At 41.2% G+C, this 19,939-nt stretch overlaps 1 protein-coding gene and 1 long non-coding RNA gene across 5 annotated transcripts in view; both read left to right on the forward strand.

Moving 5' to 3' along the window:
- Window positions 1–122: 122 nt before the first annotated feature.
- ern2 (endoplasmic reticulum to nucleus signaling 2) lies at window positions 123–15,683 on the forward strand. Of its 3 annotated transcripts, XM_077572086.1 has the most exons (24): window positions 123–688; window positions 2,064–2,181; window positions 2,267–2,300; window positions 2,377–2,449; window positions 2,520–2,592; window positions 3,691–3,813; window positions 3,892–3,993; window positions 4,602–4,661; window positions 4,741–4,963; window positions 6,834–6,912; window positions 7,057–7,207; window positions 8,856–8,998; window positions 9,080–9,253; window positions 9,333–9,477; window positions 10,790–10,894; window positions 10,964–11,051; window positions 11,124–11,313; window positions 11,411–11,507; window positions 12,306–12,505; window positions 12,563–12,710; window positions 12,964–13,091; window positions 14,511–14,634; window positions 14,818–14,885; window positions 14,989–15,683. In XM_077572086.1, exons 1-24 carry the CDS (start codon window positions 623–625, stop codon window positions 15,169–15,171), a joined length of 2,895 nt encoding a protein of 964 aa, XP_077428212.1. In that variant the 5' UTR covers window positions 123–622; the 3' UTR covers window positions 15,172–15,683. The 3 variants fall into 3 exon arrangements, 2 of the variants coding, with proteins under 2 accessions (XP_077428212.1, XP_077428211.1); XR_013294933.1 differs by lacking the exon at window positions 14,989–15,683 and adding an exon at window positions 13,704–13,723 and having other exon boundaries at window positions 12,306–12,710; window positions 14,818–14,849; XM_077572085.1 differs by having other exon boundaries at window positions 12,306–12,710.
- A 1,453-nt stretch (window positions 15,684–17,136) lies between these two features.
- LOC144055198 (uncharacterized) overlaps window positions 17,137–19,939 on the forward strand; it is an 84,455-nt gene continuing 81,652 nt past the window's right edge. For both annotated transcript variants that reach the window (XR_013294786.1, XR_013294787.1), the window contains exons 1-2: window positions 17,137–17,467; window positions 18,904–18,942. This is a non-coding gene — a long non-coding RNA (uncharacterized LOC144055198). The remainder of the gene's footprint in view (window positions 17,468–18,903; window positions 18,943–19,939) is intronic.

Consider the following 19,939-nt stretch of genomic DNA (forward strand, 5'->3'; position numbering starts at 1 on the left):
TACCTTGATTGAAAGAACTGAACTTTCTTGTCAGTTTTTTCCACTTTTCCACTGTAACACAACAATACGCCGTTTTTAACAGGTCTGTCATAAATGCAACCTTTTTGTATCAAGCTTAAGTAACCCTTCAAATAGTGTGCCAAATTGTTGTGAAATCCTGCGCGTGGGTCAATGGAGCGTCATAAAGTGAAGAATGAGCGCATCGACCACTTTCTATTGCACAAAACGGCGCACGATGACGCTGTCAACTGTCGTGCTGTCTTTTTCCACGTGTTCCAGACTCTTCCCAAAACCCCGCCCATCCTGCGCCTTATCGCTTCTCCCATTGGCCGTGAGCACCTGTCACTCAACACGAAAAATGTTCCCTCCCACTTGTAATTTTGTGACGTCACTCAGTCGTCCCAAACACGGAAATGCGTATTTACCGTTGCGTTGCGGTTATAATGAGTTGAAAAATGATAGCGTTATCTTAAAAACCCCACCATGCCCGCCTCCTGTGATGTTATACGGACGCTTTGAAACGACACGGACGTGTGAACCCCGCACTGAGGTTTCAAGGGGCAATTCGACCTTTGCTTTTGAGTTCAGTTCGTAGCCTCGAGGTGGAGGTGGCTGTCATGTCATGGGGGCTTTGGGGTGCCTGCTGTTGTGCCTTCTGCTTCTCTCGTGGGAAGTCAAAATATCACAGGTGAACTTTTCATTTGTACATTTTTTGATGTGGTTGTCACTCATGTCGTTTGTGTTTTACTAGTAACGGTGAGGGAGGCGTTACAAGTGGGCTTTCTTGTCTTAAAAGTTACATCATGTGGGGTATTGGACATCATATAGGATTTCTTATAACTTGGAGTTGTGCATACATCAATAACAGTAAACAGTAAGCAAATGAGCGTTTCTCTATTTGCAAGTTCACTCACAGTCTCCCGCAAAAGTATTGGAACGGCAAGGTCAATTTCTTTGTTGTGTACTAAAGACATTTGGCTTTCAAATACAAAATGAATATGAGACAAATGTTCACAATTCCAGTTTTTATTTCATGGTATTTGCATCTGGATGTGTTAAACAACTCAGGATAGAGCACCTTTTGTTTGAACCCACACATTTTTCAAGTGAGCAAAAGTATTGCTACAGATAACTTAATTAAAGTGAATAACCTTTTAATATTTGGTGCTGTAACCCTTATTTGCAATAACTTCATCAAGCCTGCGACCCATTGACCACCAGAATGCTGCATTCTTCATTTGAAATACTTTTCCAGGCTTTTACTGCAGCCTCATTCAGTTCTTGTTTGTTTCTGGGGGGTTCTCCCTTCAGTCTCCTGTTTGGGAGGTAAAATGCATGTTCTGTTGGGCTAAGTCTGGTGATTGACTTCAGCACCCACTTGTGTTCTCTTTCAGGATATCCCATTCCAAATTTTTGTATTGGCTATGCCCAAAGTTTGTGCAATTTGATCAATTTGGCTTCTTCTCTGAGCTTCAAAACTATTTACTTTTCTCAGGTCTTCATGTTTGTTTAGCAAATTCAGTTTTCACAGGTAGCTAAAGCTAAAATCCAGCTCATCTCATGTTTTAGGCACTCAATCTAAAAAGCACCCATTAGTGATGTTTTCCATTACTTTTGCTCACTTGAAAAGTGTGTGGGTTCAAACAAAAGGTGATCTGTCCTGAGTCGTTTAACACATCGAGATGCAAAATACCATGAAGTAAAAGCTGGAATTCAGAGCTGACTGTATTTGTGTGTGTGTGTGTGTGTGTTTAATCTATCTTCTCTATGACGAGCGAAAAAAGAACACCATGTTCTTACACGCATGCAAAAAAAAAAGATATGGGGAAAAAGACCTTGCAAAAAAGTACAGGTAATCGCATGGTCCTTCTACTGCTCAATTGTGAAGAGGACTCTTGTGACCCGGTTGTAAGCAAACATGGGAGGGTTGAATACACCCTCACGGAGAGATGTTTGTCAGGATATCCTGCTAAATGAGGAACTCAGAATGTTTTAAGGGAGTAGAAACACTGGAGGACCTGACACCACCACACTCCCACTCGTGTGTTTTTTATTGCCGTCAGGTGGCGGGGGTCAAGGCTGTCACCCTCCCGGAATCCCTTCTGTTCATCTCCACGCTGGACGGAAGCCTGCATGCTGTCTCCAAACAGACAGGAGACATAAAGTGGACCCTCAGAGAAGGTTTGTATGACAGGGAGTGTTTTTTTATGCCATGTTTGTAACCGTTTTCTTATAAATATGCCTCTTTTTTTTTTTTAATTGCCAGACCCTGTTATACAAGTGCCCATCAACATCACTGAGTGAGTAACACACACACACACACACACACACACACACTCATGTACATAAGACACTTGTCATAATGTGTTTTCTCAGGCCCAGTTTTCTCCCGGACCCCAACGACGGCAGCTTATACATCCTCGGTGGCAAGCACAAAGAAGGCCTGATGGTGAGGAATGAAGTGCTGCAATATTTTTGGCGTTCAATTCTTAATGTCATCTTGGTGATTTGTTGTCCAGAAACTTCCTTTCACCATTCCAGAGCTGGTTCAGTCGGCTCCCTGCAGGAGCTCCGATGGCGTCCTCTATACAGGTGAGGCCAACACTTTTGCATGCACCCCTAAATCTACCACATACACTCTAAAAAACACTTGGATCAAAAGGAACCCAATTATGGATAAAAAATGGACCGATCCTCTACTTGCGTCAGTTTGACCCACATTTCGGTGTTCTTTTATACATTAAACTTTTTGTTTTATTTAGTTTTATTTTATTTTATTTTGCGGAACAACCCAGAACGTTTTGTCAAATTTACCCGAGTAGATGATCTGACCCAACTTTCTGTGTTGTTTTATACAAAATGGCCCAATTTTTTCATTATTTTTTTTAACCCAACATTGGGTCAAACTGACCCAAGTAGAAGATCTGACCCAACTTTCTGTGTTGTTTTATACAAAATTGCCCAATTTTTTTTAATTTATTTTTTTAACCCAACATTGGGTCAAACTGACCCAAGTAGAAGATCTGACCCTACTTTCTGGGTTGTTTTATTCAAAATTAATTATTATTATTTATTTTTGGGGGGCGGAAGAACCCAGCACGTTGGTTCAAAGTGACCCAAGTAGACAATCTGACATAACATTCTGGGTTGTTTTATATAAAATTACCCAATTTTTGACTAAAAGTTGGGTCAAATTGACCCAAGTAGAGGATCTGGCCCAACTTCCTGGGTTGTTTTATACAAAATGGACCAATTTTGTACCCAGTGTTGGATCAAATTGACCCAAGTAGAGGATCTAGCCCAACTTCCTGGGTTGTTTTATACAAAACGGCCCGATTTTTTTTCCGCCCCACCCATTGTTGGGTCAAATTGACCCAAGTAAAGGATCTGACCCAACTTTCTGGGTTGTTCCACCAAAAACAAAAAAATGGGGTAATTTGGTATAAAACAACCCAGAATGTAAATGATCTGGCCAAACTTTCTGGGTTGTTTTATACCAAACGGCCCAATTTCAGGCCATTTGGTATAAAACAACCCAGAAAGTTGGGTCAAATTGACCCAAGTAAAGGATCCGTCCATTTTTAACCATTGATTGGGTTATTTTTGACCCAACTGTTTGCAGAGTGTATGGTCAGAGGTTACCCGTGGCACTGATGAACGGAGTTACAAAAGAATATCTTTTTTTTACAGGCAAAAAGCAGGATGTGTGGCTTGTCGTTGATCCTGAAACGGGAGCCAAGCAAACCAGTCTAACCACGTCCTCGTCCAATTACATGTGCGCCAACGCTCCTCTGCTCTACATTGGACGCACAGGTGAAACACACACTTACACGGTCGCACACTTTGACCACGTATTCATCCCCATTACGGTGATTTGTTTTCGTTCCGCAGAGTACATGGTCACCATGTTCGATATAAAGAAGCAGGAGCTGCGATGGAATGCTACTTATAACGACTACTCCGCTTTGCCTTATGATGAGAAACTCAACTACAGTAAATGTTCACGCTTCAACTTTTTTTTTTTTAACCCTGGAGAACCCACGGGGTCAATTTTGGCCCCTATAAATTCTGCTACTCAAATAACAAAGACCTTTTTTTTTTTTTTACAAATTTAACTTCAAAAACCCAGAGTGCCACTTTTGACCCCTGCATGGGGCCATCTAGTGGATAAATATTGCACTTACATGAGCCAGAGTGGTGGTGACAAGATGGCTGGCAACATGCTGTTTTGTTGAGCTGGAAATCAATCCAAACAAAACCATCTTCTCAGCAAACCATCAGATGGTAAAATTGTGTTTTTTTTTGTTAATCTATTTCATATCATGTTGCAGAATGCCTAGGAGTATGTTTTATATATATATATATTTTGATAAATTAGCAACTCTGAGCTAGTTTAAAAAAAAGGTTAAAATTGAAAGAACATATATTTTGGTGTTCAGTGAACTTATAGCAGTCATTTAATGTATAATTCATAATTTTCCAAAGAAGAAAAGGGTTCTTGGGTTCTCCAGGGTTAAGTATCAGTACACTGGGCAACCATGCTTAGAAATCAATAAAAAACAACATAAACAACATTATAAAAGTATGTGTTTCCCCTCCAGGGATGGCTCATCTTGTGTCCAGTGGCGACGGCCTTGTGGTTACCGTTGACAGAGAGTCAGGTAAGGACTTCCATTTAGAAAACAGATTTTTAGGACCACCTCAGCCTAAGCGAGATCCCAACTTTTGTCGTCCCTCAAGGTGACGTGCTATGGAGTCAGGACTACGGCTCGCCCGTGGTGGGCGTCTATCTGTACTCGGGCGACTCGCTCAGACACACGCCCCACCTGTCGCTGGCTGTCGAGACGTTGCGCTTCCTCACCTTCTCCTCCTCCGTCGCCGGCGGGCAGACCAATGTCCATTCCACTCTGAAGTGGAGCTATCAGTTTGTGAAGGAGCAAGCCAGCGCACAAACGCAACTTGTGTAAGAGTCGCACGTGCACACATAATAATATATATGAGTGAAATAGACAGACTTGTAAGTGTTGTGATAGCAATTAGTAGTAGTGATGGGAAAATGAGGCTTCATGAAGCACTTGCAATATTTTTTTTCTCCTTTAGATGGGGCTTTTGATTTAAAGATAAAGATACATTAAAAAAAAGATACATCAAAAAGTAAATAAAAGATCAACATAATTTTTTTTTATTACATTTCCACTGCATCTTTAAACCAAGAGTGCCATAAAACATCGCAAGTGCTTCATGAAGCTTCATTTTCCCATCACTAATTAGTAGTAATAGTCATCACATAACCCGTTCATCTCGCACATGACAAAGCTTTTATTATGGTTCTTGTTAGGGCAATTTAAAAGGTGGAGAAATGTTTGGCAACATTTAGGAACATCTGGGAATTTACCGGAATCGCAAGAAGACATTTGTTAAAATTGCAGGTTTGATTAAAACATCCTGCAGTACAATCTTTGTTATACAAATTCAGTTGAAGCTCAGTAATTTTGTATTATTCGGCACCTTTAATAGCAACTTGTGTCACCCTGGTTCAAATCACTCCATTTTGGCGGCGTAGGACATTTTTGTTTGGTCTGCTGTAACCATGACAACAAACGGCAAGTCGCAGGTCAGGCTTGCAACAAAGCGAGTGGCTTCTCTGTGCTAACACGTTAGGAACATTATTGCTACATTTAATGATTTCAAAACAAGCGACTGGCAACAAATCAAGCGACTTTTTGCGGTGTTAGGGCCTCCTGGAGGCTCACAATGAACACAGGTTTTTAAGAACAAGGCATATAAGGAAGTGATTGACTTGGTTGTTTGATTTTTACTTGATCCACCAGAGGCCTAACAAACTGCATTCGCCCCACTTAGATGGGTGTGACAATCAGTGGATCTTATCTTATCTTATATGTCCAAGCAAAAATTCCCATGCAAAGTTTACTATAAAAAAATTGACTATGTGCAATTTGTGCAGAAATTTCATGGGAATGCTGAAAGCTGAGTGCTAATAGGTGAATGCTAAGCTGATTGCTTATGAAAAGTGTTATCTGAAAGTATCCTCAATTCATTTAGATGGAAAAGTGGAACTAATTTTATCCAATGCAAAAATCACTCAATAGCGCCACCTATGCATGCAGTACCCTCCATTCATTTACATGGAAAACTGGAATTAATGATATCCAATGGAAAAATGCTAATAAAAAAAAATTAAAAAAAATCACTCAATAGCGCCACCTAGGGATGCAGTACCCTCCAATCAGTTACTCACTAGCTGTTGAAAATGGCTCCATGAGTCAAATATCCCTTTAAGAGCTTCCAGCATTTCCACAACTAGGTTTGAAAAGGAGGCGGAAACTGAAAAAAAATATATGAATTAACTCTTTGACTGCCAGACATTTTCAGAAAAGGGATGCCGTGGGTGCCAGCCGATTTAAGCATTTTTGACTGATCTTTCAAGGTCCACAGAAAATTATGTGTTTGGACTATGGAAACACACATACTACCAAATGAAAGATTGTACTCTCATCTTTCATCAGAAAAAAAAGTTTGTTTCTACCTTATTCCGTTTTTTAGTAATCAACAATAGACAATGGTTAGTTTCACCTCTGTTTTAAAAAAACGTCTTTTAACGTCTTTGGCACTCCTCCATAGGATTTTACTAAACGTTATTTAACGTTTTTGGCAGTCAAAGAGTTAATAAAAATACAATGCATGACTTCAAATTAAAAAAATTAAATTTTCAGGGACTCACAAGTATTACCACAAAGCAACAATTGTAAATTCAACATTTCTTTAAAAAAAAAAACCTATACAAATTTACTTGTCTTCTCTTGCCCTTTAAGGCCCACGCTCTACGTGGGAAAACTGGACTCCCACCTCTATGCTTCCTCTTCCCTCGTTCACCACGGATTCTCCTTAGTGGTGAGTTGAGTTACAAATGTATTTTCCATCCGCGTCCCAGCCAAGTTTTGGTGGCGATGCTCCCGGGCCTCGCGCAACAACAGTAATATGATATCACATGCTATGCTGAGCTGATTCAACGGCGAGCCCTTGTTTCCACGGCAGCCTCGGGGGCTGACCCTGGGCCGGATTGAAGGTCCGGAGACGGCCGGTGTGACGGTCAGCGGGCGAGGGGAGTGCGAGATCTTGCCGTCCACCGACGTGCGCTATCCTCCTGGGAGCACCAACAGCCTGAAAAATCACTGGTTGTTCATAGGTACGAGCCATATACTCTTACACTGAACTGGACTGGACCGGGCGTGATGAAGGTGGAGTTTTACTTTCACTTAACTCTTTGACTGCCAAAAACGTTAAATAACGTTTCGTAAAATCCTATGGAGGAGTGCCAAAGACGTTAAAAGACGTTTTTTTTCAAAACAGGTGAAACGAACCATTTTCTATTGTTGATTACTCAAAAACGGAATAAGGTAGAAACAAACTTTTTTTTTTTCTGATGGAAGATGAGAGTCCAATCTTGTTTTGGCAGTATGTGTGTTTCCATAGTCCAAACACATAATTTTCTATGGACCTTGAAAGATCAGTCAAAATGCTTAAAATCGGCTGGCACCCACGGCATCCCTTTTCTGAAAACGTCTGGCAGTCAAAGAGTTAATTGAGGAAGAAATTACATAAAAGTAATGAAAATAATTGGAATAAAGATGAGTGAAGAAATTGCTTAGTAATTATCGGTAATCCCGTCCGTATTTAGTATACCGGTAACGTGTTGTTAGCGTTGCAGACTTAATTCTGCTCAAGTGACTCTCCATTGGGAAAACACAACCCAAATCTGTGTCCACTTAGTCCTGGCGTGCGGCTCAATAAAACAATAGCAGACAAAGCTCAATCTGGATTCTCAAGCGAGAATGGTAACGAACTGGACAACATCTAATAATGTTGGCATCATTTAAAAGCTTGATTATGGTCATCTTGAGTTTAGGAGATTGAACCTTGTGAATATTGTAATAGAAAATGTAACTTTTTTTGATTGAATTTTGTCATGTTTACTAATTTGTCCAAATCATTGACCAAAAACGGTTTCAGTCAAAAAACCTGCTTGACCAGTGTTTACACTGATTGCATAATTAACAGCGTATCACCGTCTTAGTCATTACAAGTAAATATTCATCCTCACTGTTTATAATCAAAATTAGATTTTTTTTATTTTTTTTTTCATTAGTATGAGTAATTTCCTGATACCGATAATCTTGAAGTGACATCATTTTATCTCTCCTACTGACATATAATCACTCCGATAATTACATTTACAGGTTGCCTCACAGGATAGTTGTTGCTAAAATAATCTCTATAATATAATAAGTAGACCGTTTTTTGTAACTCTCTTAAATTGTGTCTACATCAGGGCCGAATAATTTTGAAAGTTAAATTTTATCCCTCCCAAAAATATTGCGATTAAGATGTATTATGCGATTATTTTTCAAGGTTCTCGTGCATTTTTTTTTGACAAACATAAGCACTAAATTAATTGGTATTACAATAAACTGTCATATTTATTATAGATAAATGTTTTGGTCGTATGCCAAAATAAAGGCAAATAAATCATGAATTAATACCAACGACATGAATTTATCTACTTCAATTAAGAGTTGCTAACTTGATAAACACTTTGACTTGTTATGACAACAAATCAAAATTGTCAGTCATAAATCGGATTACAGCAATAATACAAACAAATCTGTGGCACTTTTCATGCCTCACAAAACACTGATATGTAAACATATGGACTGCACTTCTTGAGCAATGAACTTATCCAGACACTAAATATTGTAGATAATATATATATATATACAGTAAATATAAATCGATCCAAATGAAGTGTTTTCTTCCAAATATCAAATGTGCTGCAGGCCACCACGAACTCCCGCCAGTAGCGCACACCACCATGTTAAGGGAATCCCAGGTCGGCCTGCCGCGCTCCGGCGAAGCCGTCATCCCTCCCCGACCCGCTACCTCGCCATCGTCGCGCACCTCCAGCCCCGACCAGTACCACGTGAGTCATCCTCACCCGAGGCCATTCATCTACTTTCTCAAGACCGTCCATCTCCCTCTTCATCTTTCTCCAATCCTTCAGTTCTGGTCAGTCGGCCGCAGCAAAGATGACGACGGAGGTGGCGACGGGAGAGAATCGGGAGGGTCCCGGAAGTCGGTGGCGGTGCGTCCCGTCTACATGACGCAGGACTGCCTGGCTCTGGCTGTGGTGACCGTCCTGCTGGGAGGATGGCTGGCGTTTGCCTTCACATATAATGTGAGTCAACACAATTCAAAACATTGACCTTATAGGATATCTCTAACGTGAGTTTGTGTATCTGTATGTTTCTTTCCAGCGAGCATCCAAGAAACTTAAAGCTCTGCAGCAGCAACTAGAGGAGGCATTTGAATCTTGTGTCCAGCGCACACAGACCAACACGCCGACACCGACCCTCGATTCTTCCGAATCTACACTTTCCACCAACACGAATGACTCAAGTGGTAAATGAGGGGAAATTGATCTTGTGTATTCTTCATATAATGCAAAATACAAATATTATATTATATTATGCTATGCTATGCTATGCTATGCTATGCTATGCAGCGGCGATCTTGGCCAAATGATTAGGTACACCCAGGATTTTCGACCCCCTGCCCGCCCAGGGCGGCGGCCATCTTGGCCAATTGATTAGGAACGGCCAGGATTCTCGACCCCCTTGCCTGCCCAGGGCGGCGGCCATCTTGGCCAATTGATTAGGAACGGCCAGGATTCTCGACCCCCTTGCCTGCCCAGGGAGGCGGCCATCTTGGCCAATTGATTAGGAACGGCCAGGATTCTCGACCCCCTTGCCTGCCCAGGGAGGCGGCCATCTTGGCCAATTGATTAGGAACGGCCAGGATTCTCGACCCCCTTGCCTGCCCAGGGCGGCGGCCATCTTGGCCAATTGATTAGGAACGGCCAGGATTTTCGACCCCCTGTCCACCCAGGGCGGCGGCCATCTTGGCCAATTGATTAGGAACGGCCAGGATTTTCGACCCCCTGTCCGCCCAGGGCGGCGGCCATCTTGGCCAATTGATTAGGAACGGCCAGGATTCTCGACCCCCTTGCCTGCCCAGGGCGGCGGCCATCTTGGCCAATTGATTAGGAACGGCCAGGATTTTCGACCCCCTGTCCGCCCAGGGCGGCGGCCATCTTGGCCAATTGATTAGGAACGGCCAGGATTCTCGACCCCCTTGCCTGCCCAGGGCGGCGGCCATCTTGGCCAATTGATTAGGAACGGCCAGGATTCTCGACCCCCTTGCCTGCCCAGGGCGGCGGCCATCTTGGCCAATTGATTAGGAACGGCCAGGATTTTCGACCCCCTGTCCGCCCAGGGCGGCGGCCATCTTGGCCAATTGATTAGGAACGGCCAGGATTCTCGACCCCCTTGCCTGCCCAGGGCGGCGGCCATCTTGGCCAATTGATTAGGAACGGCCAGGATTTTCGACCCCCTGTCCGCCCAGGGCGGCGGCCATCTTGGCCAATTGATTAGGAACGGCCAGGATTCTCGACCCCCTTGCCTGCCCAGGGAGGCGGCCATCTTGGCCAATTGATTAGGAACGGCCAGGATTCTCGAACCCCCGCCCGCCCGGGGTGGCGGCCATCTTGGCCAATTGATTGGGTTACGCCCTAGATTTTCTTAAAGGATCACATTTACATCACTTCAAATGACCATCCAGATGGGATTTTAAAGTGTACCGCGGCGTGCTGAACAGAATTTGACCACTTTGTGAATAAAACATAGGCTGCTTCTTCACTTCTTTGCCTGTCCAGACTCCCAGCATGCACCGGCAGACATTCTTTTAACGTCTTCCCATGACAGCAGTACAGCCTCAAGTACGGACGGCAACAACGCGGCAGGCCAACAACCCGCCACAGGTAGCAACCCAAACGTGTGTTGTTTTCTTCAGATGAGTTTGATTTATTGGCGCTCGTTTCTCTCGGCAGAAACCAGCAACGAGTTGCGCTTGGGTAAGATCTCCTTCAACACATCCGAGGTCCTTGGGCGCGGCAGCTCGGGAACATTCGTCTTCAGGTATGCGTGGAAGTCGCCGCGCACGCCCACCGAGTGATGAATAATCTCGCCTTTGTGTTGTCGGCGACGCAGGGGCAACTTCGACAGCCGCCGTGCCGCGGTGAAGCGAATCCTCCCCGAGTGTTTTGAGGTGGCGGAGCGTGAAGTGCAGCTCCTGCGACAGTCGGACATGCATCCCAACGTCATTAGGTACTTCTGCACGGAAAGGGACAACCTCTTCACGTACATCGCCATCGAGCTGTGCGCCGCCACTTTGCAGCAGGTCCGTTTGTTTGCCCGACCGTGACTATTACTATCTGTCACGTTAGGAAATTGTCCAATATAACTGAAATGTATCTTTTTGATGTTATTGTCTTCAGTATGTGGAGGATCCATCGAATTTTCCCGACCTGAGTCCAGTAACGTTGTTGGAGCAGACCATGTGTGGCCTCTCGCACCTACACTCACTCAATATAGGTTTGTGACACACACACACACACACACACACACACACACACACACACACACACACACACACACACACACACACACATTATCCTATCGAATATTTCATTGAATAATCGCACCCCCAACTCCTCTTTTTTTAAATTAATATATTTTTTGTGAACCCACTAAGGTTGAATGTGAGTTGAATTGATTCATTGTCTAATGTTTGAACAGTAACAGAATTAGCCTATGCTAAACGGTTAGCAATCGCGATTAGCATTAGCGCACTCGCGATTGCCATTTAAGGTAAACAAACGCTAACCACCGTTTCGTTTACACATACATCGTAATCATTACATCTAAATGAGTGGATTTAACTACCAATTATTATCTTATGCGCATGAGCATTTTAAACACCGACAAAATTAGCATATGCTAAACACTTAGCAATCCCGTTTAGTATTAGCGTGCTAGCGATTACCATTTAAAGCTGCTCTCTGTAACAACTTAACCCAAAATATTTTTATTTGACCATTGATGACATCTTCTAATTATTGGGTTAACACCTTAGCTGTTCACAATGGGTACTCCTGCAAGCCTCTGGCTGATAGTTTTCAGACATAATTTGTCATGTGAGCATTGTGTATGTGAAGAAGGGAAAATGTAGTTTTATTTTTCGGCCACAGGTGGCAGTAGTAATTGAAAATTCAATTTTCTCCGTCCAGTAGCCTTAAGGCAAACACACACTTAATATGAAGTTAACAAAACAATAAATGGCCTCAAGTGTTTTTTTTCCCCCTTTTCTGCCTATCTTCATCTCTCATCCAGTCCATCGGGACCTGAAGCCTCGAAACATCCTGCTCTCCTTTCCCTGCGCACTGGGTAAGGTCCGAGCTCTCATTTCTGACTTTGGGCTGTGCAAAAAGATCCAGGACGGTCGCCAAAGCTTCTCGTTGCGCTCGGGCATCCTCGGCACCGAAGGCTGGATCGCTCCCGAGCTTCTGGAGAACGTCTCTGGCAGCAAACCGGTGAGTCTCGCATGTTTCCTTTTCTTCGGCCGGCTCAGCGCTCTCACTTGTCTTCAGACCGCTGCCGTGGACATTTTCTCGGCCGGCTGCGTGTTCTACTACGTGGTCAGTGGGGGTAAGCACCCGTTTGGCGAGACTCTGATGCGGCAAATGAACATCCTGTTTGGGGATTATTCGCTCTCACAATTCATGGACACTATACACGGTGAGGATGGATGGCGTGTGCATGTCTGCTTTTTTCTAAAAAAAATTATCTAAAATTGTCCATTATTATTACCTCACTGTGCATGTATTCTTCCACTGCAATGTGAAATTTTACATTTAGAATTTATGGTTATTGTTTGACCCTATTGCCAAAATGTTGAGTACTAAGCCATCATAGCCTGTGTTTAGAAATATATTTGAACCCTATCGTGGTCACTTTGCGTCTAATCTCCAGCAATGTCTTGCCTCATCAGAAGACGTTGTGGCCGAGGACCTGATCAAGCAGATGATCAGCGCCGAGGCGGAGTCTCGTCCCTCGTCCGCCCGCGTGCTCAAGCATCCGTACTTCTGGAGCCCCGAGAAGCAGCTGCTCTTCTTCCAAGTCAGTTGCCGCACGTACTCATGCTTTAGTCACTTGTTCTTGTTTGGAATTTGCCAAACACTCCGCGCAGCCGTGTTGACTCATGTCTGAAAAGTGACAGCATTCGGAAACTGGCAACAGGGTTTTTGTTTTTGTATGGAAATGTGTGCTCAAGGGAATTTCTCCAGACAGTTTTGCAAAATATGTGTAAGTCACTTTATGGACTGTCCACAGCCAATCAATTGGTTATTTTATAGTTTCATGTTTACTATTTAGCGGTACAGTGAGCATGTAGTCAGCTCCAGCCAGGCAGTCACATGATTGCCACAAAGTCTAAGGGTCTGCCAAAGTTGATGATTCTCAAAAGAATCGCGATTCTCATTTAGAAAGATTCAGAATAGATTTTAAATGTCCCAAAATCGATTTTATTTAAATATATTTTTTATAGTGTCTTGCCCTTGTTTGTGTGTGCCTTTTATTGGGTGCGCCGTTCATGTTGTACACGATTTGGCCACTTAGGGGCAGTGTGGTTCCACGCGCTCTGATACACTGATAAGTTGTAGCCACATTAGAAAGTAGAAGGAAAAAGTCACAATCAAATTACGCCAATAAAAGTTTTTTTTTTTTTTGCAGCGTAGCAAGAGCATATGCCGGTGAGTAATGTTAAGATGCTTCTCTGTATGCATTCCTGAAACGTTTTGTAAGAATAGCTGTGATAAAAGTGCTGTGACTAGCGCGCTAATTAGCGTTAGCAAGTCAATGACACTTTCCATTGTGCATTAGCCTTCAGCTAGCTATGTTCGGGGAAACAAGCTAAATAATTGATTGTTTATTATATAAATTATAGTCAATCAAATCATATTGAATCAAAAATGGTTGTCGAATCGAAAATCGATTCTGAATCGAATCGCAGGCCCAAAAAATCGGAATGGAATCGAACCGTGGGACAGTAAAAGATTCCTACCCCTAGTATTCATGTCCAGCCCAGTTTGGAGGAAATCTACCGTGTGCTTGCAGTGAGCATTTGAAAGCAATTTCAGGTTGACTTGAAAAATCTCTGCTTGTATTGGCTGCAATTTATATCCTCACACAAGAACTTAAAATGAGAAACTGCTAACAAAATCAGAATGTCATCTGTACGGAAGAGGATTTGGGCCAGTGAAGGAAGAAGAAAAAAGTTTGGCAACTATTCCCACTTTAATGGCAGAATTATGACTTTAAAGTGAGAATTCTTACTTTATTCTCAGAATTTTGACTTTAAAGTGAGAATCCTGCCAAACTTTTTTTTTTCTTTCTTTTTTTTTCTCTCTCTTCACTGGCCCTCATCCTCTTCCGTACACCTGGAACCAAATTTTTAAATGTCATTTTCTCAATACATTTACTTTTTTTTTTTTTTTTTTTTTTTTACGCTGTTGCTACATGTGTGTCTTTTCCACACAGGACGTAAGCGACCGCATTGAGAACGAGCCATCCGATAGTGAGATTGTGGTGAACCTCGAGAGCGAGCACCGAGGGGTGGTCCGGACTAACTGGAGGCTGCACATCTCCTCGCTCCTGCAGATGGGTAAGGATGCACATCCATGTGCAGTGGAAGCGAAAATGACCCGCCGCTGATAATCAAGGCCACAAAAACATATTTGACAGTGAATCAGTGGTCCTCGGCAGTAGTTGGCGCTATAATGCGGTTGTTTGACACATGGGTAAACCATACAAAGAAAATATATTTGTTCTTCATTTCCCTCTTCAGACTTGAGGCGTTTCAGGACGTACAAAGGCAGCTCGGTGCGAGACCTCCTGAGGGCCATGAGGAATAAGGTCAACCCGCTCGCTTCTTTTCCCCGTAAATCCTCTCGATGCTCGCGTCCTCCTAACGGGCAATTTTTGTTTATTTATTTATTTGTTTGTTTTGTTTTTGCAGAAGGCTCATTACCACCAGCTGCCGCCCGAAGTGCAGCACAGCCTGGGCGAGCTGCCCGATGGCTTCGTGCGCTACTTCACCTCCCGTTTCCCGAAGTTGCTGATGCACACGCACACCGCGCTGCAGGGCTACGCCCAAGAAAGATCGTTTCACCCCTACTACATGCCACCCGGCGCCAAGTAGAAGCTACTCACTCCTCCTCCTTATTGCTTTTGTAAAGCTGTTAGTTTTTTTTTTTTCGATACACCTAAAGATATTTTGGCTTGGTTTGTTGTTATTTATTTTAACAGATATGAGCGCGGGCGTGTGCCGTGATATGTTCACTTGCGTAACATAATGAAAAGAATCTATGAATTTGTGGTTTTAAAGCGAGTCCAATAGGTATTAATAATAGCACTTGTTAACGGCTTTTGTGAAAGCTCATGCACTCCTGAAGGTAGCGACACTGACAAAACATACCACGACGTCAAATACGTCTCCCATTGATAACCACTGTGCTCAACATGACACCCGACCTGACATTTTTACTCTGAAGCTGACTGATGTTTACTTCTCTCTTTTTTTTTATTTATCTCAAAGTTGTTTTTGCGTGAACTCGTTCCTGTTACTGCACACTAAAGATTTGCTCTGCTGTAGAACCAATGTTGAGGGATTTCTTGATTTTCTAAATTAAATTTCTACTTTGTGCCAAAAAATGGAGTGTATTGAGTTTTTTTTTTTTTTTTTTGTCCTTTTGTAAAATGACATCGGGAAAAGGAACACTTATAAAAATATGAATCTGAAAAAATCTGAAAGTTACATCTTGCCTTTAAATATCGTGGGCAAATTTGTTGGTACCTCTCTGTTAATGAAAGAAAATCCCACAACGGTCACTGAAATCACTTGAAACTTACAAAAGTAACAATAGATTAAATTTTTTGATAAATATTGAAAATAAAACAATATTATGACTTCTGAATTGTTGTTCAATAGACGTCTTAAAATAATAATAATAATAACAATAATAGAACAGCCCTGGACAAAAATGACAGTACCACAATTTAATATTTTGTTGCACAGGTTTTTGAGACAATTACTGCAATCAAACAATTTTTGTAATCGTCAATGAAACTTAGGCTATGCACCTGTCTATCAGGTCTTCTCCATTCAGCATGTTTCAGCTCCTTCCACACATATTCAATGAGATTTAGGTCCGAGCTCATAGAAGGCCACTTCAGAATAATCCAATGCTTTTTTTTCGTAGCTATTCTTGGGTGGTTTTGGCTGTTGTTGGCTGTTTGCCAACAGTCTACTTTAAATGGTTTATTTTCTTGTGGAAAAACTGTTAATGGAAATGTCTCCAGACATGCTTCAAAACAAATTAAGTCACTTGGTGAGCTGTAAACAGACCTCAATTGTCTTTTTAATAATGAATACTTTGGCGTTGGCGTACACTACCCACGTCACTTTTATATGATAACACACATAATTATTTTTACTACACACTTTAGAGCTGAGCTCATGGAAAATAAAGCGTTCCACTGATTATGTTATTCGTTTAAAATGTAAATACAATAGAATTAATTGTCATGTTCTAAAAACATCCAACATTTTAAAGACATTTATTTTAATGGCTTCTGAATATGTTATTCGTTTAAAATGTAAATACTATAGAATTAATTGTCATGTTTTAAAAACATCCAACATTTTAAATACATTTATTTTAATGACTTCTAACCAGGTCGAGTTTTGTAACAAATTGCATTACTTCATGTTGACCAACAGAGGACAGTGTTTAGCAGTTAGCAGCTAACAGCTAGCAGCTAGAGTCGCGGCACCTCTTCTAACCTGTTCGCTTCAGTTCGAATCACGAAATGGCCGCAGCCGGTGTGCAGAGCTCACGAAGGACGAGGACATGACCAAAGTGGAGTTTTTCCCCCTCCATGAACACCTGTTTTATTGAGTGGCTTTGAGTAGTTCTATTTTATATTGTGTAGATGAACTGAAAGAGACAACATCTATAGCATAGGAGTTGAGACTGGGTGAGGCGGTAGGGGTCATTTAATCACACACCGCAGACCTACTGTAAAGTATAACAATGCAGACTGACTGGAAATTTAATGGTGTCAAAAGTAAAATGTTCATCTTTAAAATGTACAGGATCACTAGTTACTAAGTGATTTTAAAATTCATCAAAAATCTAATATTTTCCCCCCATATATCATTAAACGAACGCGCAATGTCGCGCAGGCAGTAATTTGTTCTAGTGTAGTTGCCGTAGTTAGCAATCCAAGATGGCCGATATTACGCGCAAGTGCGTCGCAGATCATGCAGGGGTCACAAATAGCGCCTGTCAAGGAGAAAAAAAAAACACTTGCTAGATAGTTTCCTGCAATATTTGAAGTTAATTAGCATTTAAATACAGTGGTGATAGTTTACGGCCACGCCGTAGACAGAAACAAAGAAGAAATGTAGTAGGCCTACTTCAAACTCAGATCCTGTGAGTCATTTTTCATAGAGCATTAAGAATATATTCCTGTGAATATTGTTGTATTATTTGTCTAAATGTGTTAAAATCGCAAATAATGACGCTATCTGCTTGCATCATGCCAATGGCGTCTGTTAGCTTGTTAGCTGTCAGCTAACAGACTTTCTTAAGGCAAAGCTAAAAACGTTCTTTTAAATACACATGTAACTCAGTTTCTTTTTTGTAGACTTTATTCACCAGCTACAATATTTTTGGCTTTTTTTGTTCACTATCTGTCAAACTACTGCTTGTTATAGAGTGATTTGAATTTACTGCCTGCCATTCTCTGCTACAGTGCTCACATCTCAAGTTTGGGCTCTCAAGACACCACTGTACTGTTGTTAAAAATGAAATAACTTAATTTGAGTTTTATTATTATTTAATTAAAAATATGATTTGATTTGATTTGATTTTTCAATTGGCCTTTGAATGTGAGCACACCACAGACACTTTGTCTAGGTTTTTATTTTCTTCTGGAAAAATTTGGAAATGGAAATTTGTTATTTTGTCTTAGTCCGGTGGCCAAATGGCGTACGTGAACAACCAAAGAACACAATGTCCTGCCTCAATGTACGTCCTTCCTTAATGTTTTGTACGCCACTGGGAAGTTTACCTTATGTTGCTTTATTTGTGCGCTCTCCTCCTTTTGCACACTGCAGGAGGTTACTTTTGTGTGTTGTGTGTGTGTGTGTGTGTGAGGAAAGTGGATCTTACTCCATTTGAGCAACAGGACAGGAAGTGGGCTTCAGAGAGGAAACTTGACTCCCTCCCAAACAACCCCCCTCCTGGTACTTTTACTTGTCTTCCGCCCTTTGTACCCCCAACCCCCTCCCATCTCTTCTTCTTCATCACAGTTTCTCCTTCTTTCCAGCAGACACGATTCCAGTCTGCCATCATATTGCTTCCTCCTATAAGAGTCGATGCGATTTGTGCTTTTTTTGAGCTGCTGCAAAAATAATGAAAGCGTTTTTTTTACACTTTGTCATTGAATAGCCATTGTGTTGCCACTCACCTTGGTGCAGCATAAGACGGACAGATATATTGTTAATTGAGGTGTCAAATCCTCTCTCAGCTAGGGCCTAACTGCATTAATAATAGCTGTTCTATGCAGAGGATAAATAATATACAACAGTGCATTGTTATATTGCCTGACTTCATGTTGCCACACTGTAGCGTTCAATCTGTTGCTGAAAAGGTAAAAACACAACAACATAAAGGCTAATTAGTGTTAGCATTAAGATAGCAACTAAAAGTACAATATGTTGTAAAGTGTTATTCTCCTAGATTAGTATTAATCTTGAATATATGCCTTTTCTTCCCTCTTTATTTTTGCATTTAATTTAGAAATTGAGTAAGTCCACACAAGATCTCAGTGGGTCATTTAACACACTTTTTTTTTTTTCTTCCAGGTACACGTTTATGCTTCGGACAGTGTGTGACCAGATTTGGTAAGTGCTTTGTATGCTCCATGAAGGTATGTTTAGATAAGTTTGATATGAAAGAAAGGAACCCTAACCCAACACATTTAGGATGAACTCGAACTGAGATTGTGGGCTACACTCTCAAACCACACACACTCAAAGGTGGAGACTTCCATTTTCCAGTTTCTTCCATTCCGCTTCCTTTATCTGTAATGTAGGGAAACATATTGAATTCACTTGGGGAAAAAAAAAATCCATGTTTTTCTAAATATGATTTTTTTCAGGAAATCTGAGGTTTTTTTTAAATCAACAACTTTTGTTCAAGAATGAATGACACCATTATCATTCTTTTTGTTCAAGTCCATTATTTTCAATGTCAGCATTGTAGATTTGGGTATGACTTAACATTTAATAAGGTTATTTTAATATTTTATACAAAAAATCTGACCATGCTTGTATTTTTATTTACTTTTTTCCGATGTGAATATTTATATATTTGCTATATTTATTACTTTATCAAGGAATAATGAATGGACATTTATTTAAAAAATATATATGAATATGGCATAATACTTGATTAATAATAGAATCAAATAATATTTTTTTTTGTATTTTTGTTTTTCTTAAAGGTTTAACATTTACAAATAAATAAATATTGCATACTAATTTACTTCATTTTTTTTTTAAGGTTTGACATATTTCATTACATATACTTCAAAATAAATAATGCTTTAAAAATATTTAATATTCACATTTTTATCCCTATTTTATTCAAAATGTGTGACTTCTTCAATGCATTTTTCTTTTAATTTTGCTTTCTCTTATTTGGTGATTGCACGATGCATCTTTTCGACAAATTTCAGGCCTATACAGAAGTTGTGTATTTTGGACGGCGCAAAATTCGGTGTTGAGCCAAAGTAGGGTTACTGAGCCTTGGTGGAGGTCTCTGCTACTTCCAAATAAACCAAACATTGGCGTGAACTTCTTTAGTCAAACATTGTGAAAACTGTGCAGTCATTCCCCT

Source organism: Vanacampus margaritifer, chromosome 7 (genome assembly GCF_051991255.1).
Source record: "Vanacampus margaritifer isolate UIUO_Vmar chromosome 7, RoL_Vmar_1.0, whole genome shotgun sequence".
NCBI lineage: Eukaryota > Metazoa > Chordata > Actinopteri > Syngnathiformes > Syngnathidae > Vanacampus > Vanacampus margaritifer.